Source organism: Candoia aspera, chromosome 7 (assembly GCF_035149785.1).
Source record: "Candoia aspera isolate rCanAsp1 chromosome 7, rCanAsp1.hap2, whole genome shotgun sequence".
NCBI classification, from domain to species: domain Eukaryota; kingdom Metazoa; phylum Chordata; class Lepidosauria; order Squamata; family Boidae; genus Candoia; species Candoia aspera.
Window position 1 is genome coordinate 69,736,954 of NC_086159.1, and position 14,459 is coordinate 69,751,412.

The following is a 14,459-nucleotide window of genomic DNA, read 5'->3' on the forward strand; positions in this document are numbered from 1 at the left end:
TTGTTGTTAAAATTAAAGGTAGAAAGCTTTATTATTTATAAATATATAAATAAATGTTAAAACAAATTGAAATAAATGTTAAAACACTCTCTCTCTAGTCAGCTCTCATAGCATTGTATCTGGATTATGATCTGGCTTCAAAAGCTTCATATGTATCCAAGGGTACAGTTATCCAATGTATAGCAGCAGATAAGAATATCTTTTCTTGCATATTTATTTCTCTTTAGAGAATTACAACCTAGTTACATTAAAAAAAAATCTGTGTCATAATTGGATTGGCTCAGGTGCAGCACCACTGACATGTGGTTGGCTGTTATCTGTAGAACATCATCTGACTTAAAATCTGCCAAATCAAGTGGCTGTTTTCCCTTAATATTAATAGATAGGATTTCAAAATTGATTGTGATAATCTATCATTAATCATCTCACCACAATCTATAATTGTATGACTAAATTATTTGTTACATAATCCGTGCAGTTTATTATTGTAAGATAATTTAAAGTAACAATATTAGTTGACTGAGCAGAAATTGTAATATATTATAATAAAACTAGACTCAGTTCAAACCTCAGTGCAACCATCAATCCTAGCTTCCACCCAAAATCCTCCATAGAGTTCCTCCTTTAATAGATAGTCCAGAAGGTCAGCATTCTGGAAAGCAAAACAGATTTTTTTTTAAAATACCTTTTCATATTCCCTTGTGTAACAACTTGGTGGGAAAGGGAAGGTAATTAATATGGGGTTTAGAGATCTACAGGGCTGTCCTCAGATCAAAGCGATCTTTCACAATTCACTCACTACTCTCACAATTCATTTTTCCCTAATTTCCCTAATTCCCTAATAATTTCAACTTTTCTATCATTGTTGAACTTCTCAACCTCTTCCACAGCATCCCCAGACTGATTACACATTTTAAAACTGATGTTTTCTACAATGTCCTGAAAATCTTGCATAATAGCTTGACAGGAATCGAAAAGAATCTGTCTGAAACTGTTTAAGCTCACAATGGAACTCTGAGAAAGTCTATTTGAGATCCTCCATGTTTCAGGCAGTAGATTATTGCGACCCCTAGATACTTGACTAGCGAAAGTAGGAGTTAATGAGTTAATGGAAAATTTCTGCAAGATGTTAACACAAGTGAAAGTATGCTAACAGGCAGCTCCCAGGGAAAGTGGCAACAAAAAGCTGAAGATTCAAAACAGCAGATTCATCGTGTAGGAAATTTTATATATTTATTTTATTATTCAAATTTAATTACCGCCCATCTCCCCCAAGAGGGGGACTCTGGGCAGTTTACAATAAAATCAAACTCCAATCATAAACATTAAAATCTCATAAAACCAGACACATTACACTTATTATAAAATACAATAATAAATATATAGTAATAGTAACTTCTTCAAATTCACTACAGAAATAATAGCAGGGAGACAATTATTTATTCTCAGTTCTCCTTAGTATTTAGATGGGAAACAAGCCAAAACTTAAGATTTTTTTAAAAATTAATCCCAAAAATAACAATAAACACCAAGAGAGATTGCTTTTCCTTGCTGTATAAAGCCTCTCTTAGGGTACATAAACTTAAAAAATATATAAATTGGGTGATTTAGAAATGGGGTGGCCAATCTTAGTGTCCCTTTAAGGCTACAGCGCGGCTTGGAAATGGTGACGTCCCAGCCTTCCGGCATCTCCTACCAGATTAGTGCAAATGCTGTTTGCAATCCTCTGGCTGCAAGGCACCATTCTGGAGGACAGGTGGGATGATTCCAAGCAATTTCTGTCCATGAAGACACTCTGGGGCTTCAGGGAAAACCTTCCCGAGCCCACAAAAAACTGTCATGTTGTCAGTTCTGCCTGCGGAGCCCATGAGCAGAGCTGTTCAGATCGCCATATCCCCACTGGAAACCCCTGCCCCCTGCGCTGATGATGTTACCTAGCCTGGTAAGAAAATGTCTGCAGGAAAACAACCAGCCTCAGACAACACCAAGAAACCATCAGTGCAACCCTGAGCTACAGTTATTCTCTACTATTGGGTATAGCTTTGTTTTTCCTGACTCAGGCTACAAAACTGACCTCTCCCAAATATCACAAGTCAGGTGTTGCAGCTTTCACAACTGAAAACCTGATCATAAAGCAGATTGGGCATTTCTTGCACATCCCTGCCCCATGAAGTATTTTAAATTAATAGGAAATGTTGATCAAAACATTTAACTGGGATTTGTGCAGTTGTGCAAAACTTGCAGAAAAGGGACAAGATGTTAAAAGAGTGAAACAGTGTTTTTTATGTGAATGAACAAGAAAATTGACTATCTATGGCAGGGTGAAAGGGAGACTGTATGGTCCAGAAAGCTTTGAGAAGTCATGAATCACAGTGGGGACTTTATTCAGACAGCCATCAGAAATGTTCAGGTGTTTTCACTCAACAGTAATTTCAGTTGTTCTATATAAAAGCCACTGAACAAAGGTCTGTATAAAAGCAAATGCTAAACAGTGTTTGGATACTAGGGAACTCTGCTGGATAGAACTGTCCCCAAGCTTTAAAGATATTGTTTTTCCTTCCAAACTAACCATTTTAACTTTTTTAAAAACAGATTAGTTCAGTTTTATGTACAAATTGGAAGCAAAACAGCTGGTACAGATTGCAACAAACCCCAAACCAGGAATGAAGGTAAATTCATTTTTATTTTGTTAGCAATATAGCTTAGTTAAAAACATTGTATGGATACCATGTATTCTTTTTATAACGATTATAGAGCTTTTTTCAATGTAAGAATAGCAGCTGTCATGACTTCATTGCATCTTATTTTACTCTGGCAAAATATCCATCATTACTATATGGATGGAAGTCCATAATATTGTAATTGTTTGCTACATCAGGTATATGCCATGCAACTTCCCTGTTGACCAGAGGCATTTGTGGATTGTCAAAATGATGTAATGAACATCACAACATTGTGATGCAAGTGCCATACATTACTTACAAATATGTGATGTCAATGCTGCCTGTACAAAAGGGGTGAAGCTTGTGTTGCAATGGTTAAGATTCATTTCATGATTTGCCCCCCATTAAGCCCCTTCTCCAAATGCCCATGTGGTGGACACTAAATGAAAAAGCTGGAGAAGTCAGCATAATGTTGCCATGTTATGTCATTTGTTTAAAAAAAGTTTCCCTATTTTCTATTTTTTTATCCTTAATTTTATCTCTTGCTTAGGCTGCTTTTGTGATGGTCCTTATTTGAGGTTTATGCTGTAGCTGAGACTGTGATCCTGTTTGGTTATAATCAGACCATGGATGTAAGCTGCCAAGAGTCATTTCACTGTGGCAGGGAAGAAGTTGGATAAATTAAATAACTAAATAAATAAATGTTGGCAATGGTTTACTTTATTCAATGGGGGAAAGTAGTAGCCACCATCTTATAAGGTAGAATGGTTAAAAGCTGCACCCAATGAAATACTGGAGAAAGAGCTAATTGTATTCCCTTACTCCCCAGTGCTCTACCATTTAATCAGGGTTGCTCCTATCTTCATTATAGCCCTCATTCCATCTTTCGTTGCTGTGTTAACAAAGAGCAGCCTTTCCCAGCCCTTTGAATGATTGTCCACATTTCCCAAGGCCCCCAATAAGCACTGCCCCGTGAGGGACATTATGGGAAGTGGCTTTTATAGAAGCCAATCAAAACACTCACAGTATTCCTTTAGTTAATCAAATTTCAAGGTTGCTCAACTCCTTGATGGGTGGCTTACAAATAAAAAATAATACATGTAAGAAAAACACAACTGACTGGAAGAGCAGAATACCAACTATAAGCCACCCATAACAAACCACAATCACCCTTTCCGCAGAGCCTTGTAGAATAGCCAGGTCTTCAACAATCTCTGAAACAACATAAGAATGAGAGCTACATGAATCTCTGGAGGGATGTCATTCCAGAAGGCGGGTGCTGCAACAGAGTAGCCATGCTTCCTGGGTCCTGCAAGATGACCTTGCTTATTTGACAGGACCCGGAGCACACCCACCTTGCTTGAGCATACGAGGCAGGCTGTAAGAACTGGCACCCTTAGTTCCAGCCTTCACCTAACTCATGCACAATAGACATATGCAGAATTTAGGTTTACTGAGAACAAGTGCACAGAACAGGAAGGAAGGTGTGACTGAAAAGTTCCCGTGCAAAATCCCCGTTAAGACATTCCACCACCACCCAACTCCCCCCTCCCTTCTCTTTCCCATCCTCCTTCCAATGGCCAACACTGTGAGCTGCAGATGTCTCCAGCAAAACGTCCTTGACTCCCTCCTGAAACCCAAACAGCAGTGTTTCACACTCCTCGCCACTCCACCTCCCCTCTCTTCTTCTGACACGTGTTGATTCGCTGTGATTCTTTGTAGACGAACACGATCAGACAATTTCTCAACTGTTTGATTGTGGAGTCTGACACAGGCAGGGGCAGCAGGCAGGCTGGAGTACACCAGCCAACAGTCTGACTCAGAACTCAAAGAATCTGGAATGCTCTCAAATCCATGAGAAGAAAGATATATACATGTGGACAATCAGAAGCAGAGCCTCAGCATCTCATTTACAGAAGAGAGAAAGCAAAGGTGGAGTTCATTCAATTATTTTAATTTCATTGAGCTGGAACAGAATGAATAAATATTTCTATAAAAATGAACTAATTTGCTGGAGTTAACCTTTATCATAATTTTCCTACCACTGTCACTCTGTTCGCCTGTTTCTTTGGAATTTTGGACTGTTGGACTCTTGTTTGGTTGACAGCCCTTAGCCTCTGTTTCTTTTGGTTCTTCTGATATCCTGACTTTTAATCTTTGTTTATTAAAATACTTACGTACTCCTATTGCTTCCTGGCTGCAGATTCTGGCCAAATTGATTAGCCTCAGGCAGGACAGTTTGATCTTTCAAGGAATAATGTATAATCTTCAACTTTCAACATCTTTGCTAAATGTAACAAGACAGGATAGGCAAGGGTCCAAGAACTTCATCTACATGTGCAGGCTTATGCATCTGCAGCTCATCCAATGCTACTGGATCAGGCAGTGCTCCAAACAGTCCCAATAAACCTGAGAAGTTGGATATCGCAGGGACGTCCCGTCTCGTGTCAATCATAACACATGGATGGCCTCTCTTAGCTCCAATATTTATTTATTTATTCAGTTTATAGGGCTGCCCATCTCAAACATGACTCTGGGCAGCTGACAGAATAAAAACAAGATAAAAGCATCATAACAAAACAATAATAATATATTCATCAGGAGATAAAAACAAACTGGTACAATCAACATAACCATGATATGAGCTCAACCACATATCTAGGGTCCCGGCTCAGTAATAGATCCAGGTCTTTAAGGCATTAAGGAAAGTCAGTAGGGTCAGAGCAAGTCTAATCTCTAATGGAATTATGTTGCGACATACCAACAGTACAATACTCCAACATATCCACACTGGGAATTTGTTGACCTCTTTTGAATTATCTTTAGCATCATTAATATTAATTTTGAATTAACATAGAAGAGAATCTTCCTCTCTGATCTGGACATCTAGAGAGGGCCTGTTAGGGTCTACCTCTCTGTGAGTTATATGAAGTGTGGACTAGGAGACAGGCCTGCTCCATCAAAGCCCTGAATTCTATGGAATCCTCTTCCCTCTGGGGTTATGGATGACCCCAACCCTCCCTGCATTTTGCAAGCAAGTTAAATCAATATTATTCCAAATTGCGTTTGGTACTTAGTTGATTTGGGGCACCTATCGTAGGAAATACGATTATGTGATTATTTTAATTTATGTGTATTTATATTTTCTGTATATTTCTCTATATTACAGTTTTTGCTTTGTTCAGAGAGTCCGTTAGGAGTGTGGGAGGTAATAAATAGTGCTAAATAAATATAATCTTATTGACGTATTCCTACATTTTCATGGTGAAGAAAGTCCTTGTTTAGAGGAAGTTAGATCATATGGAACTATAATCAGAATCTTTCAAAAACTACAATTTCTTTGTCATGGCAGGAATGGCCTGCCATGGCTAAAAATGATGGAAAAGCAATGTAAGCATTGATTATTGGCTGCTGGTGATTAATTATGCTTAGTTATTAGTTCCCAAGTTAAACTGTAATAGCACCTCTCTATGTGACCATTCATGGTTATTGAAACAAGTATGCTGAACTCAGTCCACATGAGGTTCCAAATTACTTTTGCTTGATTTATGCTCAGTTCTAAAGTTGGTCATCATTTATTCATGAACAAAAGAAGCACCGTAGAAGCAATCTTGTATAAATAAATGCAAGAAACAACCATCTATTCTGTTGCAACTTGGAAATCTATACTGTACATAAAAGAGCTGACTTCAGTGTAATTCTCAGGCCACAGACATCTCAACTTTAGCAAAATGCTGCCACTTTAAGTATAAATCTTCCTAAAGTAACAGAGTATTTGAAACGGTGAATTAATGGATTCTGCACTAGTGAAATATGTGCATCATTTTACTTCACTGACAGAACTAAGATTGGCTCTAGATCCCACTTTTTCTACAGAGCTTTAAAATGGTATTTTACTTCACTTTGATTCACAGGACTTGTGGTCCAGTATTCAGATGACAATGGAATAAGCTGGGCTCTGCTACGAGAGCTGGACTTCTTGTCTTTCTTAGAACCTCAAATTGTATCTATTGAATTGCCCCGTGAGGCCAAAACATCAGCTACCGCTTTTCGATGGTGGCAACCTCAGCATGGTAGGCAACAGGAATATATATCTTTACAATTACATATAGTGTGTATATAACTTTTCAGTTCTACTAATTAATAAAGGCAGTATCATTTGGGTAAATGAGCATGAATATCCTTATTCTACATAAACAAGACATATTGTTAGTCTGTTAATTTTTCAGGGCACAATACAATTAGTTACCCACTGAATTTGTTCCTCACTGATTTTATGTTATTTTATTTTTTCATCTGTAGACTATAGTTCAAAGCACCACCCACTCAGTGGGTTCCCATTGTTTGCTGTGGCAGAATGAGCAATATATTTAAAAGCTTTCCTCTTGTGTTGCTGGAACTAGAAAATTCCAGTGTGTGCTTACAGAACTGTCTTCCACCCAAGTATATGAGAAGTGTTAGTTCTAAGATTCTAGCCAAACCTCCTTAGTTAGCTCATAGTTAGAAAAAGTATCCGGTTGGAATTAGAAAATGAGCTATTGTAGACTAGAAGAACCAGGCACTACAGTTTTCAGAAAGTACTGGTACATCTGTTACTAGATTTTTTTCCTACACTGGCACAATGATAATGCTTTCATTTTTCATCCTGAGCTGTTTAAAAGCTCATCCGCTTCCTTTACTGTATTGTGCAAATGATTGTCCCTTTTGAAAGGTAAATTATTTGGGGAAAACAGTTCAGGTCAATTCAATACCATAATGCTGTTGTGGTTGTTGCCTTCAGGTTAGTGTTGACTCCTGGCAACTGCCTGCAGTTGTCTTGGCAAGATTTTTGGAAGTGGTTTGCCATTGCTTTCTTCCTAGGGCTGAGAGAGAGTGACTGGCCCAAGGTCACCCAGCTGGCTTTGTAGTCCAGGTGGAATTAGAACTCACAGTTTCCTGTTTTCTGGCCTGGTGTGTTAATCACTACACCAAACTGGTTCTATACCTCAACTTAAATAAAATAATTTCAGGTATAAAGAATAACGACCATGTTCTTTCTGTTTATTTATAGGAAAGCATTCAGCCCAGTGGGCTTTGGATGATGTCCTTGTAGGAATGAACGACAGCTCTCCAATGGGTTTTCAAGATAAATTTGATGGCTCTGTAGATTTACAGGCAAATTGGTTCAGAGTTCAAGGGGGACAGGTAGACATTGATTGTCTGTCTATGGATACCTCTCTCATCTTCAGTGAAAATATAGGTAAGGCTCAAGTTGAGCAAAGGGCATGCTTTTCACATTTTTTGTTTTGAAAATCGCAATATTTTATAGTTCCCTTCAAACTTTTTGAAGTTTTGAAACTTTGGATACATTCATATATCCATATCCATTATGTTAATCCCTTTTGTGGTAGGCAACATTATGCAAAGTGCAGAAAAGGAATAAGTAATGGTTCATAATTATTATTATGGTCTTAGATCAATACAAGAATAAGTAATGGTAAACCAACAGAGGTATCCAAAGAGCAGGGTCAAAAAAGTCAAGATGGTAGCCATGACGTTGTGATTGAAGCTCCCCTGCTTTTTATGTGCATCATGGCTATCATCTTGACTTTTTGGGCCATAGCCTGAAGACACCCCCATAAGCTGAAGACTTTAAAGCCACAAGATAAAAGGAAGAAGAGGAAACGTAGCTAAATCTTGTTTACACCAATACAACGTATTAAGTCTCTCCATACCTGTCTGTTTCTACAAACCATCCTTGATTCCATCACATCCATCCTTCCCTTGCTTTTGTTTTTTTAATTCAAGTCAAAAGAAGAAATGTGACATTTTTCTGCACTTTTTTCTTTTTTTTAAGGAAAGCCTCGCTACGCTGAGACCTGGGATTTCCATGTGTCTGATTCTACCTTCATGCAGTTTGAGCTGAACATGGGGTGCAGCAAACCGTTCAGTGATTCCCGCGGCATTCATTTCCAGTATTCCCTAAACAATGGAAAAGACTGGCATTTGGTGACAGAAGAGTGTGTGCCTCCCAGAATTGGCTGCCAACATTACACTGAAAGTTCAGTTTACAGTTCAGAAAGATTCCAGAACTGGAGACGGATCACTCTCTCTCTTCCACCTGCAGCAATGTAAGAATGAGTCTCTAATGTGGTTTTTTTATCCTTAACATCTAGGCTATAAAAGTAAGCATGGACATCGGCGGGATCTCTGGCCTGTTCGTAACACGTACTTAAAAATGATTTTTAAGGTTTCATTAAATCAAATGTGTTTTCTTACTCACTGGAATGCTTACCAAGAGGGCCACCTTGGAATAAAGGCATTTTTCTCTTTATTCCTAGCCCCCAAGATTTTTTACTGCTTTGGCCAAATCCATCTGTCACATCATTTATCTTTTTCCGAGCTAAATCCTTTCTCTACAAGAGTGGAACTAGATATGATAATGATGCATATTTGCTGCTGAAGAAAAGTGATCCTGCCTTGAGTTCTGCCCTTTTGGCTGTAAATACTGTGACCACCCCATCCCTTTCCCTACTGGCTGCTGTTGAGGAATAGAGTCGATGAAAGAGATGATAGGGTGATGTGGCATCCATAACAATATATAGATAGAAGAACCATTAATGGCACATTACAGCCAGATACTGTAGTATGACTCTATGTGTTCCTGCTTAAGCATAAGCTGACGTTACAGTCTCATACCAAAGGTCTCTTCCTTTCCTCTCTATTCTATAACCTCATGATCTGATTTTTTTCCCCTACTATCTGCTCTTTCCAGGTCTCCCAGAACACGCTTCAGATGGATTCAACATGATTATACTCCTGGTGGGGAGACATGGGCTATTGATAATATCATTCTGGCCACTGGATGTCCCTGGATGTGTTCTGGCCATGGAATCTGTGATGCTGGACACTGTGTGTAAGAATACAAAAATTGTAACTCTTTTTTTTTAGAAGGGGGAGAGAATGTACTCAGGCATAATGTTAAGATACGGCTGCTGAGAATTCTGCCAGCTTGTTTGTTAAAGCCATAGCTTCAACTCGAGATTTATTAAGGGAAAGACAAGGAAAGATATGAGTTTGAGCATAAGAGGTGAGTCTAGCTTAGCACTTCATCCAAAACTGTCCACGCTCATTAAGCAGCCAATAATGCTCTCACCCATTTTACTTTAGGTGTGACAGAGGTTTTGGAGGGCCATATTGTGTGCCCACTGTTCCCCTCCCAACTGTCCTGAAAGATGACTTCAATGGTAATCTGCATCCTGACCTTTGGCCTGAAGTCTATGGAGCCGAGAGAGGGAACCTGAACGGTGACACCATCAAGTCTGGAACTAGCCTCATCTTCAAAGGGGTTAGGAGTTACTGATATTCAAGTGTTACTTAATTCTAAATTGTCTTTCATTTCAGTGCCTTTTGGTGGTTATTTACAAGATCCAACTGCAATTAATTTTTCATTTGCTTTCTTCATACCCAGCCTCCTTTTATTTCCCTTTATTCAACTGTACTGTGAGATTAATTTAGGAGAAGGTTAGCCATTTGCAGACAAATCAAAATGTGCTTAATTGAGATGATTAAAGTCCTAGGAGGGAATTATTTTTCTAAGTTTTTACATGGTGGGAGGAATCATTTGTTTGACAGCATGCCTCGTTTAAAACAATTCACATTAGAGAAAAGTATTCCCTTGGGGATTGTATTATTAAACACGGAGGAACTTTCAAATAATCCCCAAGTGGTATCAGAGTTATCACGGTCTTGGTTAAACAAGTTTGAACCTGTTCTTAGTTCTGCTTGTGTCTTTTCAACTTTGAAATGGTCCAGAGGGGACTTCTACATAAGAATTATGTGCCAGTTTGAAAGTAACTCTAAATTTCTATATTTCCACAAGTTCGGCAGTGTTGGAGATATGAACTAATTGATTTCTTGGTCAGCTGTGGTGTAGCTGAAACTACTGCAAAGCTAGATCACTGTATTTATTTTTTAAAGATTCTGTGGTTATATTTCCCCTTTGGAGGGAATTCTTGCCTCATCCCTCTCTTCCCAGCTCTTGGACTTCAGAACTTGTGGGTTTTTCAGCTGCTTTCAAATGCACAAAAGGAGCAGAAGTGCAGTGTACTTGACAAAGAGTTTTGTCAGCTCCCCCTTTTCTTTAGTAGGGGAGAAGCATACAAGGCTGTAGGTCCTTTCTATAGAATGATGGCGGCGGTGGTGGTGGTGGTGTTATTGATGCAAAAGCTTAGGATGCACAGTGGTTGTTCCTTGCTTATAGACCACTTCAGACTTTCTTTGGAGAAAAGAAAATGGGACCAGAAATAATTATCTTTATTCTGATTAGTTCTTTTCCTTCATTTCTTACAATGTTTGCCCTTTGCCTACCATCACCCTTCTCACTGAACATACTTCAATATTACAATTTCATTTATGCATCCATTTCCTTGTATTATAAAGATATGAGTGACAATGGACAATCAAACGTCGATATGACTTTCATAAGGAGAACATTAGTAGCATTCTTTCATTTACAATCATATCAATCTGTCTCTGATGTTGGAGATAATATATTTCATCATAGCTAGTAACCACTGATGGAATCAGACCTGGAAAGGCCAGTTTAGACCAACTCCTTGCTCCATGCCAGGATCTAAATTAAAGCATTCCCAACAAATCATTCTTAAACCTCTTTTGAACACAGTCAGTGAAGGGATCCAATCACCAGTCTGGATATTGGTTCCATTGCTGAACTGTTCTTACTGTTAGGATCTTTAATATTTAACTGGAATTGGTTTTTCTGTAATTAAATCCATTAATGTTTGTCCTGCTTTCTGGGGTTATAGAGCTATGTCCCTTGTCTCTCAATTCTTTCAGGCTCCCTCTGGCTCCCGGGGAACCAGCAAGTCTTCTGCAGCAACACCGCCTAGAATCTATTTTGGATTGTCAGCTGTTACCTTGTTTTCTTCTTCCCTCAACCTTTCTTTAAATTGCATGGCTCTCTGACCCTATTTGAGAAAAGTGTTTTCTTTCTTCTTCTCCAAGCTTATCAGCTAAAAGAACAAGGGGTAGGCCTGCAAGGTCATGGGACAAGATGTCAGACCACCCTTAGCTGTTGCCTACTGTCATACCACAAAATAATGGGAAATTGCCAATAAACTTGTCACCTCACTGCTTCCCTAGTTTTGGATTGTTATATAGGATTACTTTAGTGGTTTTGAATGAGGATTTTTTTTTAATATCTACTGGACTTGTTTGGCAAGAAAAATGACCAAAAATGTTAATTAACTCCATGAAAAGTACTAATACTACCCATTCTCTGTTTACAGGAAGGGCTAAGGATGCTCGTTTCAAGGGATTTAGATTGTACTAATACAATGTATATTCAGTTTTCATTCAGATTTTTAGCTAAAGGTAAGTATTTTTCTTAGTTTCACTTTGGAGTTGTATTTACCATTGCATATTAAAATGAAGTTGTCCCCCTTCAGTCAGTTTTGACTCCTGGTGACCGCTCCCTGCTGTTTTCTTGGCAGCATTTTTCGGAAATGGTGGCTAGAGAAGAACCAGCTGGCTTTGTGCCTTAGGCAGGTCTAGAATTCACCATTTCCTGGTTCCTGTCCTGATGCCTTAGCCACAATAGTAGCAATAATAAATTAAAATAATCTTTGTGGGTGTCCAAAAACGGAGCTAGTTTGCAAACATCCAGTTGTGACTCAGGACCAAGACACAGTGACAGTGACCTGATGACACCTAGAAAGGTGTTAGCTTGTGCTAACTGTTGGGATTTACACCAGAGCATGGCACTAAATCACAGCTCTCCAGACACTTAACCTCTTATTCAGCAATCAGCTTATTTGTTAGAACTCCCAGAAATGACTCAGCTAGGTTAGACTGTTGGTTCCAGACAAGAATGAAACCATATCCGCATTATTTGCCCTCTGCAATATAAAGCCGTCAAAGCCCTTGATTAGGTCTATGCTCCAGAGTTTAAATTCTAGACTTTTTCCTCCCACCTTTTTGAGTTAATGGATACTTGGCAGTTGACTAGGTGACTTTGGGGAATTTAGGTTCTCTCGGTCTGAGAATTACTGATTGCTGCCTTACTAGATTTAGCTCTTAACAGAACTTGGGATCAGATATCCAAACTGTTTTGCCGTTTTGCATTAACCTTCTTATTGTAAAAGTTTTGCCTGGGTCTGTAGTTAAATAGAAAACTGTCTCACCAAGACTGCAGCAGGCTGCCATTTTTCAATATGTAAAATTCCTCTTTATGAAATAGAGGATCCAGAATCCAAATCTTTGAACGGAGTAACATTTAACATTGTATCACATTTTTGGAGGAAGCCCTGGTGTTTTCTTAAAATACAGTAACAAAAAGATGGATTCGTATATTAATGCTAGGGTGATTCTCCATGAACATTCCATATCTCAGAACCTTGGCCGGTAACTTGTACCATCTTCAAAAATTAAGCCAAAACATATCCTGTACTTCTGCAGTCAGGTTTTGTTTCATTTTAAAATCTGTGTAACATTTTTGATTATTATATAAAGGCCACTTAAAAAAAAACAACTCTACCTGTATTCACAGTTCTGCAGCCAAGATAAGCTCTCATAATTCATTTATCTTACTTTTGTTGTCATTACAACTTCTTATCTTACATTCTAGGTACCCCAGAGAGATCACATTCTATTCTGCTCCAGTATTCCATCAATGGAGGAATCACTTGGCACCTAATAGATGAGTTTTACTTCACCCAAACAACTGATGTCCTTTTCATTAATATTCTGCTGCCATACTCAGCACGAATCAGCGCTTCACGTTTCAGGATCTGGCAACCTTATAACAATGGTATAGAATGAAGAATCTCAATCTAAAAAGAGTTCCCTTTTCGGGAGAGATGGGTGGTGATAGAAATTTGAAAAAATTGAAAAATAAATAAAAACAAATAAATTTTGATTGCTTTGAGATACTTTATGATTCTAAAAGACAATTTGAGCAGCAAGCAAAATTCAGTGGCATGTTCTTAATTACAAACTCAATGTGCTTGAGCTACTGTGCCTAAAAGAGAAGCATTAATTAAAGTTCTCTCCTTATGTCAACCTATCATTATTAAGTTTATAATTTGGAATTTACACATGAAAATATTATTGATCACAATAACTTCTTAAAGTGTTTTAGGAAGCACTAAGTACTCTTAGTAGCAATTAATTAACAATTCAACTGCATAAAATTATTTCCTAGTGATCTCAAACAATTAGATTATTAGTTATAAGGTTTTTATTTATTTTGCTTACTCTTCCTAGGTAAGAAGGAAGAGATCTGGATTCTAGATGATTTCATTATTGATGGAAATAACATCAAAAATCCTGTGATCCTTTTGGATACCTTTGATTTGGGCCCAAAGGAAGATAACTGGTTTTTCTATCCTGGTGGCAACATTGGACTTTATTGTCCATATTCATCCAAAGGAGCACCGTATGTATTAAATAAATACATAAGTATACATAGTGAGACATGTTTCAGGAAAAAAGTCAATAATTATATTGTGAAATATCACTTTTGCTTTTGTAACAGAGAAGAAGATTCTGCTATGGTATTTGTTTCAAATGAAGTTGGAGAGCATTCAATTACAACAAGAGATTTGAATGTAAATGAAAATACCATAATCCAGTTTGAGGTACTTATCTCTGCTTTCTTTTCTTCTTGCTTATCAAAGTTTTCTTTTAACCTTGCTTTAGCTTTTCTCTGCCTGTGTTACATTTTTCTAAGGATATGGAAGAATCACATTAGTACCATTTAGTCTGCATGAATTTCGAGGAGCTGCCTAGTCCATA

General features: G+C 38.0%; 1 protein-coding gene across 1 annotated transcript in view; it reads left to right on the forward strand.

Moving 5' to 3' along the window:
* The window catches only part of RELN (reelin), a 165,668-nt gene that overhangs the window by 88,080 nt on the left and 63,129 nt on the right, over positions 1–14,459 (forward strand). Inside the window, exons 23-32 of the mRNA XM_063308080.1 lie at positions 2,593–2,669; positions 6,578–6,736; positions 7,714–7,902; positions 8,500–8,773; positions 9,418–9,558; positions 9,813–9,990; positions 11,954–12,038; positions 13,291–13,473; positions 13,929–14,100; positions 14,200–14,302. Coding sequence (XP_063164150.1) covers positions 2,593–2,669; positions 6,578–6,736; positions 7,714–7,902; positions 8,500–8,773; positions 9,418–9,558; positions 9,813–9,990; positions 11,954–12,038; positions 13,291–13,473; positions 13,929–14,100; positions 14,200–14,302 — 1,561 coding nt within the window. The remainder of the gene's footprint in view (positions 1–2,592; positions 2,670–6,577; positions 6,737–7,713; positions 7,903–8,499; positions 8,774–9,417; positions 9,559–9,812; positions 9,991–11,953; positions 12,039–13,290; positions 13,474–13,928; positions 14,101–14,199; positions 14,303–14,459) is intronic.